The 22,211-nt window shown below is 42.6% G+C and overlaps 2 protein-coding genes across 4 annotated transcripts in view; one reads left to right on the plus strand and one right to left on the minus strand.

Moving 5' to 3' along the window:
* LOC108613299 (serine protease ami-like) overlaps positions 1-22,211 on the minus strand; it is a 49,917-nt gene that overhangs the window by 20,203 nt on the left and 7,503 nt on the right. For 2 of the 3 annotated variants that reach the window (XM_089466436.1, XM_018006668.2), the window contains exon 2: positions 4,214-4,734. In XM_089466436.1, the coding sequence (XP_089322562.1) occupies positions 4,214-4,257 (44 nt within the window). In that variant the 5' untranslated portion in view covers positions 4,258-4,734. Of the gene's footprint in view, positions 1-4,213; positions 4,735-22,211 lie in introns of those variants that run through there. The other variant, XM_089466437.1, reaches the window with a different exon arrangement.
* On the plus strand, positions 15,344-16,746 carry LOC108612793 (mast cell protease 1-like). Its single transcript, XM_018005794.2, has 4 exons — positions 15,344-15,504; positions 15,695-15,872; positions 15,923-16,187; positions 16,287-16,746. The coding sequence occupies exons 1-4, from the start codon at positions 15,438-15,440 to the stop codon at positions 16,674-16,676; spliced, it is 900 nt and encodes a 299-aa protein (XP_017861283.2). The 5' UTR covers positions 15,344-15,437; the 3' UTR covers positions 16,677-16,746.

Consider the following 22,211-nt stretch of genomic DNA (forward strand, 5'->3'; position numbering starts at 1 on the left):
CGACCAGGTGGGCCTAGGCCGATAAAGATGACAGGCGCCGCATGTGAAAGAGAGACAGAGTAGGAGAGGGTGGGAGGGAGAGGGAGAGAGGAAGACAAACAGGGTACAAAAGTGAAATTGAGTTAATGGAGGCCAAAGTGATGAATACTTTGAATTATGCAATGTGGGTTAGGAATTCTGAAGAGTCTCTTTCTACAGATAGAGAGGGAGAGAGAAAGATGAGAAACGTGTTTAAAAAGAGGGGAAGATTAGGATAAGACAGAGGGATTAGATCAGCAAGAAAGGGAACTTGGCCTGTTGATAGATAGATGATCTCTGTGAACACCCTTAAATCCGGCTAACCTCTCTTTTTTTCTTTCTTATCTCTCGACAAATAATGACCTAATTAAGTGCCACCCAACAGATAAGCCCCAAGAGCTTAAGTCATCTGCCTAGCCTCTCGCTCGGAAGTTCCCATCATAAAGAACTCGGAGTTGAAAGAGTCTTTCACAATTCAATTCCAATTTATTGGAATAAGATATCGGAAACCTAAGCGGGCAGTCAATGCCATAAATCAGTCGATGTCTCATAATTCAGAAGCCGGAGGAGGAGGAGGAGAGCGAGAAGTCATTTGGAATTCCATTGCTAAACGATCGTTTAGCGTGTTGAAGACAGGAGGAGGGGAGCAGGCGGAGCAGAAGGTGTGGGAAGGTGTGCAAAGGAGGAAATAGCCGAAGGACACACGCACATGTGAGCTGCCGCTGGAAAGGGGGCGGGGCAGAGACAGGGACAGGGGCGAGTCGGTCTATGCGTCTGCTTGGGCACGGACGCAAGTGTGTGTGTGTGTGGGTGTGTGTGCCCTGTCGACAGCTGAGTTATCGCTTTGTTTACTTGATAATGAAAAATGCAGTGCGTGGAATGCGCGACAGAGCATAGGTGCAAAGGGGCGGGGGAGTAGGCAGTCGGTGGTCGGCCTATAAACACGCAACGAACGTCACGTACGCACTTCAAGAATATGATGAAGAAGTGACAGAGGAAGAAGCAGCAGCGGCAGACAGTGCAAACACCCACTGCAGTGCCCCTCCTTCCCCCCCCCCCCTATCCCTTCTCCATCAACTACCACGATCGCATTTAAATTCTTACTGTTGCTTTGATTAGAAGGCAGCCAGAGGGGGGTGGGTCGGCGGTACAGTCGACATGGAGCAGCAGCTATCTAGGTGCCACCCCTCGGCGCAGCTGGTGGCAACACCTGCCTCAGGGATTAGCACGTTCACCTGGGTCTCATCCATCAACTGGATTAGCTGCACGCGGTAAAATTCCATTCAAATTGGGGGCGTTCAAACACACACACACACTCATAGAGAGATACGCACATACACGCACGCGCACGCATACAGACACAGGCGAATGAATGGTGGAAAAATTTCACTTTCTTCGGGCTTGCCCCACCTCCCACTTAATTGGGATTTTCATAGGAAATTTCTAGAGAATTTCATCAAAATTGGGAAAACGAATGAAAATATTGCCTTAAAATGAAGCTAAGAACAAATTATTTCTAAATTTGCATCAACTCCAACTACTGCTTACGTTTTGTATATGTATGTATATACGTATTTATGTACATACGTGTGGCTGAAGATTACCAGACCCACATAATTGACACTTGGGATATACGAAGTAGATTTCCTAGAAGCGCAGCGTTAAGTACATTTCCCTTGCCCAAGAAACAATACAAAGATGTTTTTCTGTTGCTCTTAACATTTTTGACAAGCAGCTATCGGACTATCGCATCAGCCTATCGGCGGGCGTTTCTTTCCTTCCAGAATAGTCGCGCAGCAGCCCCTGACCCGCAGCACGCAAACACAAACACACACGCACACCACACACACACATGCAGACGCACGCACGCTAAACAAAGACAACAAAAATAACAATTACAATCTGCACAAGGCATTCGTCAACAGCGTCTGCTGCTGCTGCTGCCTCTTCTTCTTCTTGTCTTCAGTTTTTGTTTTTATTTCGTTTTTCGTTACGAGACCTTTTACACGCACACACAAAACGACAGTTCGTCTGCCGTTTGCCCCTGTTCCACAGCCCACATCATACACAAACACTCATACCCACAAACACACACACACGCAGCTCGTAAGCGTTGTAAAATTACAACAGCGCCGAACACAAGTGAAATTGGCACGAGGCTCGCTCCGCTCACTCATTTGCTCGCTCGGCTGCTGTTGTGAAATTCCCATTCCACACACACATATCCAAAAACGCACACACACAGCTGCGGCTCGCTCACACGCATACAAATTATAATTGTTTGTTATTCTTTTGTCTCGCTCGCACGCTGGTTATCGGATTTCAGAAAGGCGCATCAGAAGCAGCAGCACAACGGCAACGGCAATGGCAGAACAGCAACAGCAACAAAAATACATACTCAAATACTACTGCATACTACGACAACAACAAGCAGAGAGTGCGCTCTCTTTAACTCACACACAGAGCCATGCACACACTCATGAATACGGCCCCAACCATTCCATTCATACAACGCTTCGCGTAGTAGACAGAGACAAAACACAATGTGAGAGTAGCGCGCGTACAGACGACGCCGCCGACGCCGCCGCAACGAAGAAGAAGAAGGAAAACAAAATTATTTACGATTTATTTTGATCCACGACAGATAGGCGAGGGGTTTTCATGTCAGTGGCGGTCGGGCTGCTCGCTTGCCTGCCTCTGTGTGTGCATGTGTGTGAGTCGGATTGGAATGACAGAGCGCAGCGGGTACAGTTGGCAATGGCACGCAGAGAATGAGTGGTAATTTCCTAAGAGAGCACAACGCAAAATGAACTGTGGAACGTAAGTATTCATTTCGGTATGTTACTCTTTGGCCCAATGCCACATCATTCCTATGTGAAACGTTATGGTATATGGCATGCGCATTTTCGGCTCTCTTATGCCTTGCATACACTTTCGTAACATTGCCGTTGTGTTGTGCTCTTTTAGGTCGCTCGCCTTCTCTGTTTTTGCTAGCATTCTCTCTCTCCCCACTCTAGTTCGTTACAAACTGCTTCTTCTTGCGGCTGCGACGAGTCGCTGCCGCTGCCTCTGCCTATGCCTGTCTCTGTCGATACGTCTGCGACTGCGACTACTGCTGTTGCTGTTGTTGTTTTTTGTTGTAAACTGTACGCGAATGATTTCTGTTGTTTTTGTTATTGCTTCGAGTACATTTTACGTTACGTTTGTAAAATTGATCAACTTCCCCACTCTCTCACACTCTCTTGCTTACGTTCCATTTCCAGCCCATTATGAGTTCATAAAATTAGAAATGTAAAGTTTATTGGCGCGCTTTCTGTGTCTTTACACACATACACACACACAGGTAGAAAATGACAAGTTGCAAGCGGGAGTCTTTTGTCTTTGCTTTGTCTCTTTCTCTCTCACTCTCTGTGTCATCTGTTTATGCTGCTCTTTGTATACTTCTTCAAATGCAGCACAAATCAAAATACACATTTACCGTTCCTATTTTCCACTAAGTTGAATGAACCAAAGCAGTGGCGTAGTCTCACTGGGCATAGAGTGTTGGAGGGGACACTAAAGGGAGCGGGAGCCACATCTATTTAGTAAATGTCTCTCTTAGAAACCCCCACTAAGAATTTCGTCACTTTAGTTGCCATAAAACGGCGGCAGCCACCAAAGGAGGCGTGGCACGTGTAAAACTTAACGTTATATTTATGGCACTCAATGCGAATAACAGTAAATGCGTAAAAATGTGAATGTAAATTGCGGTTGGGGTGGGGGTGAGTGTTTGGCATTGCTATAGATAAGATATTGGAATATGCTTGTTTTGCTTTTGTTGTGTGCTCCACTATAATTTAGACAAGAGCGCTCAAGTTTATTATAAACAAAATCATTTGAATATTTATTAGCAATAAAGGCCACAAAAAGAATACCAGCAACAATAACAACAACAAGAACAGAATACCAAAAGAAATCAATCAAAAAACAACCCTGAAGAAAAGAAAACAAAAACAAGGCTAGCGAAAACACGACAATGGGAGATATGTATGTACATACATACACACATATGTATGTATATAGAAAAACAACTGTAATGTGCGTGATGCGTATATAGGGTATAAAGAGTTTCGTATAGTATAGGGTATGAAGTATAACTGTAAAGGTTGGGGTGGCCTATATTTTGTTTAATTTTGGACTTCAAATATTTACATACCTGATTCTGCAATGGAAGAAATAAAAATCCAACTTTTCCCGCATTCGATCTATAAAAAGGAAGATGCGGCGGGAAAAAAGCGGGAATGGCACCACTGTATGAATGTCTGCATACACGCTTTAAAGAGTTATAGCAGTTAATCCACTCTCTCTCTTTTTCTCTCTCTCTTTCTCGCTGTGTTGTGTCGCAGTTCCAAAGTCCAAAGCGCGACTTGGCTTTCCATTCATTTCCAGCTCAAGCCCAAGCTACAGTTACAGTTGCTGCTGCTACTGCTACTATTGTTGTTGCTTTTTTTCTTGTCTTTTCTGTTTTCATTATCCGCTTTGGCACATTGCATAACGGCTTATTAGCGAAGGTTGTTTTGCAGCCACAACAAAGCGAACAAAGCAAAACAAAGACAAAAACAAAAAATGCAAAAGCACGTTTCCAGCCGTATTTCCAATGCCAAATTTCTTGATTGCTTTTAGCTGCCACTGGAACGCATCTCTCTTTCCATTGCAATTTTTAATGGCCTCCCTCACCTGTAAAAGCGAACGTAAATAAATTAAATTCTTTGGCAATGAGACGCGTAAAAGCCGCAATCGAACGGTGTATGTTTTTATTGAATTTACATAATGTTTTTTTTTTTTTTGTACATAATTTATTTTATTTCTTCTATCAACACAGTTCTGATGAAGCGAAAGCTATTTAAAATTTGCCACAAATAGCGCGATTGCGGCGAAACAGATTTGTAAAAATAAATCAAATTGCAGCGAATTCGCAAGAATTCGCTAAGCTTAACGTGACAACAAGAACAACAACAACGGCGAATCATTTGGGTAAAGCCCAAACCAGCATCAGCAGCAGCTGTGAGTGAGAGTGAGATGGCAATAGGCACGCCTTAGCACCAAGATTAAGTCGTAAGCGTGGAAATTCCGCTTGCAACTGGCGCCCGGCTCTGGCAATCGGAATTTATTAATTGATCAATAATTAGCAAACAAAAACAATTTACATTTGATTTAATTGGCTTTGATTAGATTCTGATTGGCTTCACGATTTATAGAGCTATTTAACTTGTTGCGAGGTATTATCTAAATTAGTTTAAATGCATGTTTTATCTCTCAGAAAATCTATTGAATGTGAATTTTTAACCAGTTGCCTTTGACCTAACTAACGGTTCCAATATGTAAATTTTTAAGACTTAGGTAAGTGAGATAAGTTTCTCAGGAACTAGTTCTTTTGTAACATTAAGAAGATCCATTAAATACGCTTGTCTAAGGGAATTCTCAAATTGAATGCAAAATAGACCATTCGAACTAGTTCCTTCACACTAAACTATCAGTTCCAATCTATCACTCAAAGCCAACACCGAAAGTAGGGGAATGCGTCACTCGCATCTCAGGCAAATTTCTCAGAAAATGGAAAATTGTCTTTTAAGTGGCCCAGCGATATCGTTTGACAACATTTTCAGCAAAATTTCCCACAAATTTCTCTATGTGAGCACGGAAAATAGAAAAATCGAATCCGAAAATAGTTTCGAAATGCAATTTCTGCTTTAGCAATTAGGAAAAGTCCCGACCAATTTTCTTGAGTTGTTTTTCTTCGGCCGGGGGCAAACGACTTCCGGGTGCAGCGCATGACAAATGATGACATGAGCTATTTGACATGAGCTATTTGACATGCGAATTTGACAGGCGAAGGGCTTGCGCGAGTCAAAATAAAAATGAAAATAGCTAGAAGTATAGCCAAATACGACGAAACGAGACTTTCGGGCTGAAAGGGGAGCCCGCTCCTATGCCTATCCCTCTGCCCCTGCCCCAGCCGTGCCTCTGCTCCTGCTTCTGCGTTGCTCCTCCTTCAGATGTCAACATTTTGAGGCGTGGCACGATGATGACCAATTACTTGGAAAATGCAACAAAGTTGCAAAAACCAAAAGAACAAGTTGCAAGCACAATTCTCCCCCTCTCCCAGTGTCGAACCCTCACCCTCTACCTCTCTTTCTCTCTTTCTTGTTGCCGGCGCCCACAAATGTCAGCTATTAAGTGACAAGAACAGGGGCAGGGGGGTGGGGGCTCGGCCTGAGGCGTAGGATTGGCGCAAATTCAATTTCCGCAAACGCAAAAAGTCAGTGCACTGAGCGAAATTTCACCACAGTTGTCGTTGAGCTGATTAATGAGAGGAATCTTCGAAGAAGATTAACTTTGGGCTGAAAAGTTCTATATAAGCAGACTATATGGAACTGTCAAAATTTGTTTTGTTCATCCGTATCTAGAATGCGATTGTAGTTAACAAAACCTTTTCTAATCACAGCCCGCTATATCTTTTCGCGCAGTGTAATAACGAGCTGCCACTAAAATCCTGAAGACCCCAAAAGTCCAAAACGATTCACACATTGTCGCAGCAGCAGCTACTCTCTATGGCCCTTCCCATTTGCCACCCGCCCCCTTTGGCTCTACGCCTCTGCACAGCCCATTCTGGCTTTGGTGTTAATTGCTGTCACATGGCTGGCGAAAGAGTGGCAAAAGGATCCATGCGGGCTGCCTGTCTGTCTCTCTCACTCCCTCTCACTCCCTCTCACTCTCTCTCGCATCCTCTGCTCGTTTGATGATTCAATTGTGAGCAACTGCAGCAGCCTCCTCGCTCTCTCCCGCTGCTTTCTCCTCTTCACATTTGACACTTGTCGCCGACTGCGATTTTGAGTGTCGAGGCATGCTTCTGGCCATGCCCACCGCCCACAGCCCACCGCCCATGTTCCACCTTCTTCCTCTCCCCTGTCATAAGTGATTTTTACAAAGTGTTTTGCGTGAATTGTTGCGCTTTTCTTTCCATTTGCCACCTCACTCTGCTTCCCTCTCTCTCTCCCTCTCTCTTCCGCTCGTGGCTGTTGTATTTTGGTTGGATTTACAGCGTGCGCCACGTGACATTCGCCAGACACTTAACGGACACTTGCCACATGCCACATGCCCCTGCTGCTGCTCGGCTGCTGTCTGCTTCGACCTCGCCGCTAAGTAAACGCGCGTTACGCATACGCCCCGTGCCAACGAAGAAACTGCAGCTCCAAACCAGAATGGACCTTGTGATACCCTGTATACTACTTCTACCCTGTACGAACTACTTATCTGATACACTGATATATTTAAGAGTGATGAAAATAAGGGGTATATCGATTCTATTAACTGCCTCTCCCTCCTATCAATCAGTCTTCAGTTATTCGCCTAGATAAAAAATCTTTTCTGAGAGAGTGAGGTTAAGCTTCAATAATAACAAAAAAAGTTTTAAAGTAGGTGCATGCCTTTTTTTCAATCACCCTCGATCACAGGGTATGCTCTAATAGCCTCATATTTGTGCTGAAGGGTTTATGGTTTCATTTAAAGCATTTAATCAATCGAGCCTTCAGTCAGAACTTTATCTCACCCCCCCCCCCTCAATAAACGTCATTTACAGGGTATACGCCTGCACATGCTGATTGCCGAATGCAATGTGGGAATCCGTTAGCAAGAAGCAGCAGCTGCTGCCTGCCTGCCTGGACATCTTGCCCCATGCGACGCGTTAACTTTGTTGTTGCAACATTTTGTGCCTGTGGCATTCAATGACTTGCCCCTTTATAGGGATGCCCTTTGTTGTTATTTGGGTGGCACAAACAATGTCACCAGCCGCAAAGCCGTAAAGAATCCATAAAAAATAAATGCAACGTGGCGTATGAGCAACGGCAACAGGAGGCGGCAGCAGCAGCAGCAGCAGCAGCAGGAGGCGCTTTTGGCGCCAGCCTCGCAGTCGACGCCACGTATAACGAGAGGACAATTTTAACGAGTTTCCAAATAGAGGAATAGCTCAAACTACCACTGCACGCATCGCACCCCTAACCGTAACCCCTAAGCCCCAACCGACTTCCTCAAGAGTCCCTCAAGAATCCCTCAAAAGTGCGGCAGGCAAACAAATAGGCGAATGGACCAGAAGAGCAAAAAGTGCAGCAGCAATGCTGGAGAAAGGTAGAGGAAGCGGTCGGGGGGATGGAAGCGCAGGGGTAGAAAATCAGGGTGAAGGTTAAGGCGCACAATGGATGCACAACTGCATAACGAGAATAGAAGGCTAAGAGGAGAAGTTGAGATCATAGAATAATCATGCAAACTCTAGAAGCTGTTCAGAGGATACCGAATAGGAGATGGAAGATGATAAATGAAAGAGGGATTTCGTCACTCTCACTATGTTTGAGTCAATGGAAATGAAATTAGTTTTTACATCAATCAAATATCAAATTGTTGCAATCTGAAATAGTTGCTCGCTCGATAAGGCTGAACAGTTCGAGCAATCCAATAACCCTATTTGGCACATGCCTGCTATCAACTACAACTAAAGCCCCGATGACCTTTGATAAGAGAAGTTCAATGGTTCCTCGCCAAATGCCAATTGGAACTTCCTGTTCAATAGTTTATCAGACGATGATTACAATGTGGATAACATGAAGCAAATGTCGCCGTTCATAAATAATGTTATTATATACCCCATATATATACCCCATGTATATACCCCATGTATATCTAGTTAAGGCAACTGCAGAATATATTGCAAAGAAACTATGAACCATTTACAACATGTGACGCTCGAATAGTATATGTATCTCTGTGTGTGTGAGTGTGTGTGTGTGTTCATTGATGTGCATGCACTCGTGACGCCGTAAAGCACTTGAGTTGTCTACACGCGCAGTAGCAAATGCAGCGCCCTCCCGCCCATCGGCCAAGCCAACATGATCTGCCCAAAGTAATACCCCGCTCCGCCCCTCTACAGTGCTCTCTGCTCCCTCTCCAGCCCAAAACACGCGCCTCTTTTTGTTTCACGAGTAGCGCGCAAAACTAATAAAGAAAAGAGGAAGAAAACACACACACACACACAAGCGCGCGCGAGCAAAAGAGCATATAAAAACAAAACTACGATAATGGCAAATGGCAGCTAGATAGAAGAGATAGAGAGAGAGAGAGAGAGAGAGGGGGAGAGAGCTCGTGCACCCAGCGCTGTCCAGAGCGATTCCCATTTTCAACAACAATAAATTGTTGTTGGCTCCTGCAGTTGTTGCTGTAGTTTTTACGCGAGTTTTTTACTACAAAGTAAATGTCAAGTGCGAATCAGTAGGCGAGTGAATGACTGAGTGTGCGAGCATTACAGCCGACTCGCTTGCACGCGTGTGTAGTGTGTGGCCTTGGGAACGTTTGTTAACCTCATTTTGATAACCAAAACAACAACAACAACAGCAGTAACAACAATCGTAGCTCGACACGCAGCCAACACGCCAGGGGCGTAGCATTCTGGGCGGGCGTTATGTAAAGGGTGCGGTCAGGGTTACGTGAAATGCAAAAAAAAACGACTTCGTAATATTTTATAGTTTAGACCACATGTGGGACCCTCTCCAACTTCCAATAAGCGTGCCAGGCACTTAATATAATAGCAAAAAAAAAAAACATAAATCAAAACAAAAACAAAAACTTACAACTAAAATGCGCAAAAAATATATAGCATAATAAAGCGGCGAGTACATAGAATACAAAACAATGATAAAACGCAAATTTAAATTAGAGAATATATAAATGTGTGTGTGTGTGTGTATATGTAATAGTGTAAGTATATAACAGACATTGGATCTAAAAGACAAAAAGGATAACAGATCTTTAAGCCACACATTATATATTATTTTTATTAATTATATTATTTATTATTAATAAATTGTTACATGCAAAATTCAAATATTATGTCAAATATCATTGCAGTATCCTCAGATCTCTTTTCCTATCTCAACTTCAGTTCAGGGTTACTCTCGCAATTGTTTACTCTCAGATTCTTAGCTTCTATAGCATCTAGAAACTTCTTCAGCCTTCTCGTAATATCCCATCTTGTAGGTTATTCGAGAGTAAGTAAGGGTGCGTTGGGTGTTTGGCTGGGCATGGAGTGGTGCTTGGCTTTGGTGGTTTACTTCACTTTGCAAATATTAATAATGTCGGCACATTGAAAGGAGCAGGAGGAGAGGGGGAGGGCTGAAGTGGCTGTTGCACATAGCTGACAATAACTGTGTATGTGTGTGTGTTCAGGTAGCTCGAAGCGAGATAATCACGCGCTCACCTGCCATGGGAAAGCGTCTGTTATCACGAGTCGTGTCGCCCGTCCTATTCTGGGAGAGGTGGGACAGGTCAAACAAAATAAGCTCCATTTCACGCATGCTCCCTCTCCTCGACTGCTCGACCTCCATTACGCGCTCATTATGCAATGTCGCCCGATAATGCCAATGGCAGTTAAAGAGCTCAAAAGATAAGCAAACGCATACATTACGTATACGTAATTTCTGGGTTGGTGCACGAAGCCCAGGCGTGGGAAAGGGAGCGCCCATAGCTGGCAGGCGGGCGCTGCAGCTGCTGTCAAATGCAATGACAATGAGATCAAATGCTGAAGACAGACAGAGAGAGAGAGAGAGAGAGAGAGAGAGAGAGAGAGAGAGAGAACTGAGTCGAGTTGCCCTGTGATTGCTAATCTTTTTTTGAATGGAAAGTCTCATTCCACTTTCTTGGCTTCTCCTTTCGTTCTTTGTATTTCTGTATTTTCCTCCTATACTCTCTGCTATCTCGTTTTCCTCTCTCTCACTTTTCCTCAGTTTATCTCTCGTCCTTATGACCCATGGCTATTTCAGCCTTAATGTCTGTCTCTCTCTGTCATGCATCTCTCTCTACCTTCCCAAGTCACGCTTTGTATAACCTTATGTTCCTCTCGGACACTATCAATGCCCCTGGTTTCTTTTTCTATCCCTCTCTTTCTCTTTCTCACTATCTCAGTATCTCCTGGTTCAACATTCTACCCCTCCCCACTTCATCTCTTTCTGACTGCCTCGCAAGTGCTAATAGCTATTTCCCTTGTTATTTTCACACGTGGTAAGTATGCATATATTTTTGGGCATTTCCGCTTCCTTTTGTTACCTCACAAAAACAGCTCCAGCTCCAGCCCCATGTGCCCAACCAATCACAGGGTAGATCGAGCAACGCCAAAGGTCATTGCCTCACTATTTTTGGCGCCAAATTTTGCTTGGCGACTCATCGCCAAGCGTTCGCATTGTTGTAGTTTTATTTATTGTTGCTGTTGTTTCTGTTGTTGTTGCCGGCTCGTGTTTTGATTTTTTTCCTTTCGCTAGCTACTCATTCTTATTATTATTGTTGTTGCTGTTGAGTTGAGTTTATTGACTTGGGCGCCGAAAAGCGACTCGCATAAGCTCGCAGAATGAGAGCAGAGCCAGCAGCAGCAGCGGGTGGTGTTGCTAGTGGGGCCCGAATGGCTGGCCGAGGAGGTGGAGAAGACCTGGCCCCTTTTAATGGGGTAAGCGAACGCCTATGGAATTTGCCACCTTCGCGGCGGTACGGCAGCGCGACAGCACGGCAGCTCTGTCGACGATCGGCGCTCGCTTTTTGACCGCACATGAACCGCGGCGCATGAATTGGGGAATGTGCTGTGTAACTGCGTGCTAACGCCGCCCCAGCTCCCGTCGCCACTCCGCCTCCTCCAGTGCCAGTTCCAAAAGAGAATAACAACAACAGCTGGAGGAGGCCCGAATGTGAAGCCAAAACAAAACGGGCGCAAATAAAAACAGAATATGGGGAAATACGTGCGAAAAAAAGCGAAAATTTTTGGTTGGCGGTGTTTTTGGCTCGAGAACCAAAACAGCAACAACAACAGCAACACAAGCAGCAACAACAACAATAACAAAAAGTGCGCGTTCCCAGCGCCAAGTGCCGGGTTAATGACATCAACAACAACTATAAACAACGAACTGAAGTCACAGCAACAACAACAATAACTGCCCATAAAAATGAAGCAACAACAAAGCAAATTACAACAACACCAACCTATCCAAGCAGCAACAACAAACACCACCAAAAAGGCAAAGTGAAACAAAAAGTGTATTTAATATCGTTGTTGTTGTCGTCGTTGTCATTGTCTTCAGCAAAAGTTTCTAGCCCACGCCCCAAGCCCCCCAACAACCCTGATCAACACTCCAGCTATCCCCCTACCTCTCTCACTCTGCTGTAGCGTTTTGCTGTCTCGCTTCCACAGTAGAACCTAAAAAAGAACCTGTTCGACAAGTCCAATGTCTCACCCGCCTCCCTAACCTAAAGTAGCGCCAATAAAATTCTGGAATGGTTCTCTATATAATACTCTACCCCTGTATCTGCATTTCTATCTTTATCTGCATCTGTATCTGTATCTGTATCTGTATCTGTATCTGTATCTGTATCTGTATCTGTATCTGTATCTGTATCTGTATCTGTATCTGTATCTGTATCTGTATCTGTATCTGTATCTGTATCTGTATCTGTATCTGTATCTGTATCTGTATCTGTATCTGTATCTGTATCTGTATCTGTATCTGTATCTGTATCTGTATCTGTATCTGTATCTGTATCTGTATCTGTATCTGTATCTGTATCTGTATCTGTATCTGTATCTGTATCTGTATCTGTATCTGTATCTGTATCTGTATCTGTATCTGTATCTGTATCTGTATCTGTATCTGTATCTGTATCTGTATCTGTATCTGTATCTGTATCTGTATCTGTATCTGTATCTGTATCTGTATCTGTATCTGTATCTGTATCTGTATCTGTATCTGTATCTGTATCTGTATCTGTATCTGTATCTGTATCTGTATCTGTATCTGTATCTGTATCTGTATCTGTATCTGTATCTGTATCTGTATCTGTATCTGTATCTGTATCTGTATCTGTATCTGTATCTGTATCTGTATCTGTATCTGTATCTGTATCTGTATCTGTATCTGTATCTGTATCTGTATCTGTATCTGTATCTGTATCTGTATCTGTATCTGTATCTGTATCTGTATCTGTATCTGTATCTGTATCTGTATCTGTATCTGTATCTGTATCTGTATCTGTATCTGTATCTGTATCTGTATCTGTATCTGTATCTGTATCTGTATCTGTATCTGTATCTGTATCTGTATCTGTATCTGTATCTGTATCTGTATCTGTATCTGTATCTGTATCTGTATCTGTATCTGTATCTGTATCTGTATCTGTATCTGTATCTGTATCTGTATCTGTATCTGTATCTGTATCTGTATCTGTATCTGTATCTGTATCTGTATCTGTATCTGTATCTGTATCTGTATCTGTATCTGTATCTGTATCTGTATCTGTATCTGTATCTGTATCTGTATCTGTATCTGTATCTGTATCTGTATATGTATATGTATAATATTAATATCAATTCACTATAATAACCCGTTGTACTACGTTTGCTTTTTTCGGGCTATGGCATTGTTCGCTTAATATGTAGTTGTTGTTCTTCAAGATTATCTATTTTGGCTAGTTCCCGGTCTATGTGGCCTGTTTCCATTTTAACTGGGCTATTGCGACTTAAACTGAAGTATCAAAACATATAGCAAGAGAGACAGAGAGAGGTAGATAGAGCGTGTGCTGGTTGAAGAAGTCGTGGAGTGAACTACGGCAACGACGACGCTTCAGGTTTTATTGAACTTTGCCAAGTTCTGAGCTCGCCTCGTCCGCCCTCTCTCAGTCCCGCTCTCTGAATACCGCACACCCCCTGCTCAACCAATACGTCAATTCGTGTCTTTTTTGTTGCTGATTTTGCGAAATTTATTTAAATTGTATTTTGGATTTTTTTGTTGTGTTTTCGGTTTTCGTGTTTTTGTAATGAAAAGCGCCAAAAAGCTAATGATGAAATATTTGCCAGGCTTTGCACTGCGCAGTTTCGGTTCTGTTTTTTGTTTCTGTTTTGTTCTCCGCTGTTTCTCTTGGCCGTTTGTCTGGGGCCAATAATCTTACACGAGCTGGGCTCAAAACTACTAACTGTCTCTCTCTCTCTCTCTCTCTCTCTCTCTCGCTTTCAGTTTTCCTCTTCGAATCCCTGCCGCATTCTTTAGCCGATCTGTGGAACGTGCCAGAAATTGAAATTTCGTTAGTTCTTCTTTCTAGGTGTCATATTGTTAGATCTATTGCGCGATCTGCAGATGTACCAGGGCGCACGTTGTGTATGCGTAATATTCACGTAAATGTATACACACATACATATATATCTCTTGCGAGCGGGATTCAAGCTCTAAGGGTTATTGACTTTGAGCCGAGACTTTGCTTCCAAGAATTGCGTCCACATCGAACATGAGCTCATTTATGAGTCAGCTGGAATATGGGAATGCTGAAAGTCAAACGCTCAGTTATCGCGCCTGAATTGGGCAAGATATATACACATATATATAATTATAATAGTTTGCAATAAATGTAGTTTACTTGGTGGGTGTAATAGGATGAGGTAAAGTATATTAAGTGAATTGTGAATCACGCAGTTCCGTATCTGAGTATCTCAGTATTATGGTATCTCAGTATCTATCGTAGTATTTTAGTTTCTTAGTATCCTGGATCACAGTTCCCCCACCCCCATCACGCACGCATTCGCACTTTATCTGTGTACACAATGTCAATTGGAAATGTTGGCAAAAGGTTAACTCTATTTGTGGCATTGCGTTTGTTTATCGCAATTGACTCAGCTCGTTAAAAATAGATGAAGGCATCAACAACAATTCGAAGCTTGTACTTCCCACTGATGAGGGGGTGATAGAGGCTAATGGGCGTGACAGTATCTGGAGTTCCCATGAGCACTGGCGAAAAAAAAAAAAAATCAAGTCGCAAAAATCAGTTAGCAAAGTTATACACAAACGGATATTGCTGTTTGTTGTTTACGACTTAACGTGTCATTAACGCGGCCGAGAGCTGTTCGAAATTCGTGGAAAACTACGAAAATGAAATCGTAACTCGAAATCTGATGAGTTGACTGATTTCGTCGAACGGTGGAAGCAAAGCGCGTGCCGCATTTCGACTCGGACTCGGCTAATTCACACGCGGACACTAATCAAATTGTTTGCCCAATAGTTTTTACACACGTAATTAACGCGATCGCTGCAGAAACAACAAGTGAGTGGGCCTTAGCTGAGAAGGGGCACTATGTGATACTCTGTAAACAACGGGGAACTGTAATTAGTTAAGTCGAACCATATGTCCTCTGCTTCTAATGTAAGCGCTACATAGGCTGTATATGAAGCGATCGATATTTATCGATTGTGTGTACGATGTTCAATTGCTAGACCAATTATATTTATTATCCATGAGATTTCTGTCTATGTTTTATAAATTATTTCAACTTATCAAAATTAGTGTTTTAGAATTTTAACAGAATCAAAATTATGGGCTCGCCGGTTTTTTTTATAACTTTTATCACATTACTATGTCTATTTTCATTGATGAGTACGGGTAAGCCATATCGATTGCAATAGTAGATGTGTTGGGATTGCCTGACTAATTGATACCCTGAGTCCCGTCCGAAAAGAAATTTGTCTTCGCAGGAATCAACTCGAAGTCTGTCAACACAACTCGAAATCATAAAACAAGTATTTTGTTTGATCTTAGGTCATTAAGTATAACCAATGTTTATTCCTTAAAGCTGAAGCTAATCAATTTAAAATTGTGGGAGGTTTCGAAGCCAACACCTCGGATGCTCCATATATGGCCTCATTGCGTTATGCACACGAAGAGGCTGATGCACTGGGCAGTGGGCATTTTTGTGGTGGGACTATTATTAAAGATCGTGTAATTATTACAGCAGCTCATTGTATATTTAGGTGGGTACTCCTGAGTGAATATGCCTGTTTACTCACTTAATTCGCTGCAGAAAGAACCAAACTGATGTATCGGTTGTAGTGGGATCCAAGTATCTTTTCCGCAGTTGGCCGACAACGAAGAAGCTGAAAGTCTCATATTGGACCTATCATGTAAACTATATAAGGGCAAGAAGTACAACCTACGATATTGGAGTGATATTCACAATTGAAAATATAGAACCCGTTAATGGGGCAATCGCATTTCTGCCCCTTAACACGGTGGAATTAAGCCCTGGTACTAAATGTCTATTGTCTGGATGGGGTCGAGTTGAGCACGTAAGCAAATCAATTTTATTATCCACTTTATTTGAACTTGGACATTGTTGCACTCGTGTATCGATAACTAGACTAATCGATTGCTTTTTCCCATCATAGAATGAATTCAATACTTCAAACAGTCTGCAGGCAACGTGGCAAAGGCTTCTAGACAAAACGGCATGTTTTAAGGTGATTCGTATGTATAACATATTATGCTCCGACTCAGGGTCTTCGACTGGAGCCGGTCTTGGTGATACAGGTGGTCCGTTGCGATGCAACGATAAACTTGCGGGAGTTATCTTCGCCACAAACTTCAAAGGTAGCGTCTTATATGTAGATGTCCGGACATTTGCCGATTGGATAGAAAAACAGATTAAAAATGGAAAAAATGGAATAATGCCACTTGGTTCGTTTTGCATTGAGAGAAACGTTGTTTTGGTCATCAGCATTTGTGTGGCCACCATTTGCAAGCCGGGCATTCTAGACATTTCGTCGTACTCAAACTAAACGGAGTTATTTCCGATGAGTCCGTAGGTTTTATTATTTTACTTTATTAAAGATTCCTACTTTCCTCTGATATTGATGATGATGTTGTTGTATTTACATCTCAGCCATACAATGTCCATTGATCTCTAAATATCTGTAAAAATATGTACTCTTTCAAATTCAATAACACTTTTAAAATCATAAATTAAATGAATAAACGGATATGATTTTGTATCCGTATGTCGACCTCAGAACTTATTTGTGTTGTTATGTGTAATAAAATGAAATACCAAATTTGTGGAGAGTTCAGGGTATTTGCTAGTTGAGCACTCTCGACTGTTACCGCCTGTCGTGATGCCTCGCAGTTTTTACATTGTTTTTGGGGAATTTTTTATTCGACAACTGATATTTCTCATATACCCTGTCAGCCATTGAGAACATATGCGACAGGAGCATATTAGCAGTGAGTAGGCGTATGCAAAATTCAGCTAGTTTATATTCATCAGCAATATATGTGAGTGTATTATTGTGGTTTTCATGAAGTGAAATGAAAATCGTACTACGACTGAGCTGATTTAAGTCACTCGATCATTATTGATATGGTTCGATATCGATGGGGTGGCTAGCATTAGATAAGGATCGGTAGACGCCGTTGCCAATTACATGGTATGTGCTCATCGGGCAAGTTCATCGTTCAGGTGTGGTTGTTGCTTCTGCGAATTGCGATACGATGAGTTTATTTGTTTTTGTCGCGCAACGCGCAATAAATAAGTAAATTTACATTCAACGCAAATACAATAACAAATGCATAAATAAAAGCAATTCCAAAAATTCGCACACGACCTCAATGAGTCACAATGAGTGGTAAAAAACAGGAGACAGAGATAGAAACAGACGGGGAGAGAAAGAGAGACTAACCAGAGGCAGAAAATGCCACAACAAACACCTCAACTTGCTGCTGCTGCTGCTGTCATCGGAAGCCCCAAGCTCCCCCTTTGCTGCACTGAGGATCCCCTCAGCTGTAATGCGCGACCAAAAATAAAATTTGTAAGAGAAACCAAATTAAAACAGCGCAAAAAGTATTCAGGTATATACATATGTATGTGTGTGTGTGTGTGTACGTATATAAACGATTCTGTTTGTAAACAATTTGAGAGTCTCAAAAACAAGTTGGATGCATTTGGCTCTCGAGCATTGCGCTCCCGTAAATAATTACCAAGCACGATATACATACATATGTTGACAATGATAAATATATGCACACGCGATCAATGGGCTATAGATATGAAAATATTGCCAATTTGTTATGGGTTCAATAAACCGTATTATTGCTCTTATCAGGCCAATTAATCAAATGAGCGAGCTGCGAACTTTGACCACACGTCAGACCAAATTCTCAACATCTAGGCATGGTCGTAAAGATCTCTAGAGCCAAAATATCGCATATTTATAGATCGCGCTTTTATATGCACCATAAACCGAACATTAAGCTATAATTATAGCGATTAGCTATTTTCGTCGATTTCCTAAATGTGAAATGATATATGAATATTTTCGAACTGGCATTGTTCTATTTATAGCCAATTATTTAGATCCATTATAGAATTTGTCATGGGTGTGACTCCTCTCTTCTGTTTATTCTCTATTGACGAGATATGTTTAAAAAGTAGCACCTATTCCCAGATATTATATGATGTGGGGGAATACGCGGGAATTTTATAGAGATTCCCAGATATCTTGTTTGTACAAAGCTTGCCTGGATTATTTCGAAGATGACATTTGCTTGAGTGTAACTTCAAATACCCTGCACACACTTCAGGAGTCTATCCTGGCCTTCCAACAGAAGGTCTATCAAGACCCTTGCTGAAATCTTCGAATCTATTCATTAGCAGCTCAAGGCGAATCGTTTGCCGATTCTGAGGTTCGTGCCCGCTCCTTACATAATTGCAGCTGCATTGCACTGTGCCCAGGTAGACAGATGTGCGCCTTTTAGCGACCACCACAGGCGCAGCAAGGACAATAACAACAAAAAGAAGAACAAGATGAAGAAGAGCGAAAAGTTGCGGCAGGTGCGCGAAATTTGGTTGTTTGTCGAGTTGGGAATTGAAGACGAATCGAAACGAGATAGACTCCGAACAGGCAAATGGGTAGCTTGCACCCTGTAAGTGCAGAGAGTATTGGCGGCTTTGATTGATCGAATATATAAATGTATATAATGTATATGTGTATGAATGTAGGACAAACACAGGGTATCATTATAGTCAGTCATTGTGATTCTATATTCTCAAAATAGCCTAGTCTTGACACATTCTCTGCACACACATATACAGGATAACATTCTAGCCTAGATACAGAGTATCATTGTAGTCAGTCATCAGTGTTTGATTCGTGCTGGGGCTTGTCAGCGCAAATAAAGTGGAAGTAAGTGGAAGTAAATATTGGCCAGGTCGCAGCCATGTAATTTGACAGTTGCCTGCTGCCCAAAAGGGATGCAATGAACCCCAGGGCTGATGAGCGAGAGAGGCGAGGCGAGGCGAGAGGAAAGGGAGAGAGAGAGAGAGGGGCCCTTCAGTACGTGTCCAGCTGTTGCCTGTAAATGCAACACGTGGCAGGTGTGGCAGTCACTACCTTGACGTCTTGCAGCTGCTGCTTTTGTTCTGTTGTTGTTGCTGTTGTTGCAGCTGCTGCCAGACGCTGACAGGCAACAGCAGCAACAGCAACAGCAACAGCAACAGCAACAGCAAACGTAAACCCATTTGGCAATTATATTAAGAAGAGCTGAGGACCAAAGGGCCACAAGGATAAAGTCAAAGCTGTGCGATGGTCGAGTCGAGACTCAAGCGCCGCCGCGTGTTGCACCTGTCCTTTTGTTGTTGCTGCCGTTGCTGCTGCTGTTGCTGCTGTCGCGTGTTATTGTTGCTGCTAGTTGTGATTGCGACTGTTGCTGCTTAAAAGGAAAACTCTGCTCATTTCTGGTAGGCCCAGCCAATTAGCTGCGCTGCTTCGTTATAACTCATTTGCGGCAATAAATGTCGCTGGCTGCAACAAGCCAACAAGCCAACAATCCAACAATCCAACAGGCAGCCAGCCAACCAAGCAACAAGCAACACTCAACAATAAACGTGGAGCAAGAGCTAAAGGGCGGCTGAGCGGGGGGGATTGATTGCACTTTGGCGTGTTGCTCAAGTTGTGCTTAAGCTGTTGTTGTTGTTGTTGTTGCTATTGACGTTGCCGTTGCCGTTGCCGTTGCCGTTGCCGTTGCTGCCATTTGTGATTTGGCTTTTCTTTACCTGGAATGTTGCACACCGAGCGCACGCCAGCAATAATGTTGCCCAAACAATGACAGCGGCATTAGAGGCTTCCGCATTCCAATTTAATAAGTCACTCGAGTCGAGTCGACCCGATCACAGTATAATAACAACAATTGCCTCAGTCGTAGCTCATGCAAAACAGTTTGAATCACAAAATAATTATGCTGTTGAATGTTTTCCTACATCAAGGAAAAATACCAAAGAGAGGCTAATGGGTGGAGACAGACATTCAAGATTAGGAACTAGAAGTAGTAGCCATATAAAAGATATTTTCAGACATAAATCAAGTAGATATATCATTAATATATCGACTTTATTCCTCCTATAATTGTTCAATTTTTATATTAAAATCACAGATGGAATGTTCCGATACAATATTTATATACTATGGGTATTTCTTGAGCTACCTCTAGCCGAGTTCCATTTGAGGGCACACACAGCTTGAATTCCTTCCGCTGAATCAGTTCGACACACAAATACGCAACGATCTATGAATAAAAATTATAATAAATGTGTTTTCGTGGGTACAATAATATAATGATGTCATATGGCATATTTCAAGCATTTCATTCATATGGATCGTTGGTCTAGTCTAGTATATAGAGGCCTTCAATTGCATTATTGACTAATTCGCTTCCTGGCCAACAGCCCAAAAAGTGACTCAACCTCAAATTGTGAATGTGAAATTCAATGAATGTATTTTTATTCACAATGCTGTCCAACTACGGCTGCAAAAACGAAAACAAAAACAGAAAGAAGCAAACCATCCATCAATTTGAGCGCTCGCAAAATGCAAAACAAATCAAAAAACAAACTGCAAAAAGTTCGCAACAAACGTCACGAAAACCTTAAAAAAGTGGTAAATTAAAATAATAGTAATTAGTGACTGACTAGGAAATACCCTGAGAACGAAATACATATCTCAAGGAAATGCATTCGAATGAGATTCCAAATGGAAAGCTAAACGATATCGATAGTCTAAGGGACATAAAGTATGCCTTAGTGGTAGAGTTCTTAGGAACGGACAGATAGATGGATAGACAGTCGAGCAGAGACACAATTTGATGGACAAGGGTGAGATATAGAGGAGATACGCTACGGAGAAGCGGGGGGACAGATGAAGGGACGGACAAAGAAAGCAATAGTAAGAATGCCATTAATAAGACTGTATCTATCATACCCACTCTCCACTTTCCAATCAGTACAGGGCATGAAAATGGGCTAATATTAGTAAGCTTTCGTCATTAAGTTTCGAGCATGTGACTAAAAGAATTTTGCACAATGCTAAGAACACCAATAGCTAAATTTGGCAATAGCTAGAAAAAATGTATATTATGATAATCTCAATAAGTCAATATGAGATGGGTGAAAACGTATTCAGTGCCAGGTATAATATACAGTCATATGCAGAGATCGAGAGTGATATGGTTGGGCTGTTCGGAAAGGTATTTTCGGTTGTAAAAAAGTAAAAGTTGCAAGTAATAGGGCAGAGACTCGACTCTCGATGGAGGGGACCTTTGAAAACAAGTGCGAAAATGAATGAATTATGAGTCTTGTACAGCTAGTTCTAACGACCCGTCTCTGCGCTTCCCCTTCCCCGCTCCTTCTTCTGTACTTTCTACTCTCGTCTGCTTTTTTGGGTGCTGTTGCGAAATCGTATGAATATTTTGCTCACGCGCTGCCAACAATCACTCATTTTGTTGAGGCGACAACGGCCCATGTCCCCTGGCAGCCCCCACTCAGCAGAGCAAAGAAGTCACGTTTGTTGCCGCCCCCAACCCCAGCACGCATCCACCTCCCACACTACGCATCACAAAGCCTCGCATACAAAGTCAATTAGTTGTGATGCCCCGACGAAGGCTTCTCTTGTTCTTGTCAACGTCTTTGCTGTGGCTGTGGCTCTGGCTGTTGCTGTTGCTGTTGTCGTTGTTGTTGTTGTTGTTGCTGTTGCTGCTGTTGAGATTTAGGCCAACAATGACGCACAGCCGAGAACAGCATTGGTCCATTTTTTATGATGTTGCCACCAGTGCCACGTTACCCCTCCACGCGCCCAGCCACTTGCCCCGCCCCTAGTCTAACCACGCACTCAGACACTGTCGCGAATACAATTTTCTTTTCCTTTTTGTCTCGTTTCTTCTTCTTTTGCTGTTTTTTGTGGTTACAAAACGAACGTCAAAACGTCAAGCCTCAGACGCATTATGCCTAAGTGTTTTTCATGGGGTATACGGAGAGAGTTAGGCGCTTC

The sequence above is a fragment of the Drosophila arizonae genome, chromosome 4, assembly GCF_054131065.1.
Source record: "Drosophila arizonae isolate 15081-1271.41 chromosome 4, UAZ_ARI_1.0, whole genome shotgun sequence".
In the NCBI taxonomy this organism is placed as follows: domain Eukaryota; kingdom Metazoa; phylum Arthropoda; class Insecta; order Diptera; family Drosophilidae; genus Drosophila; species Drosophila arizonae.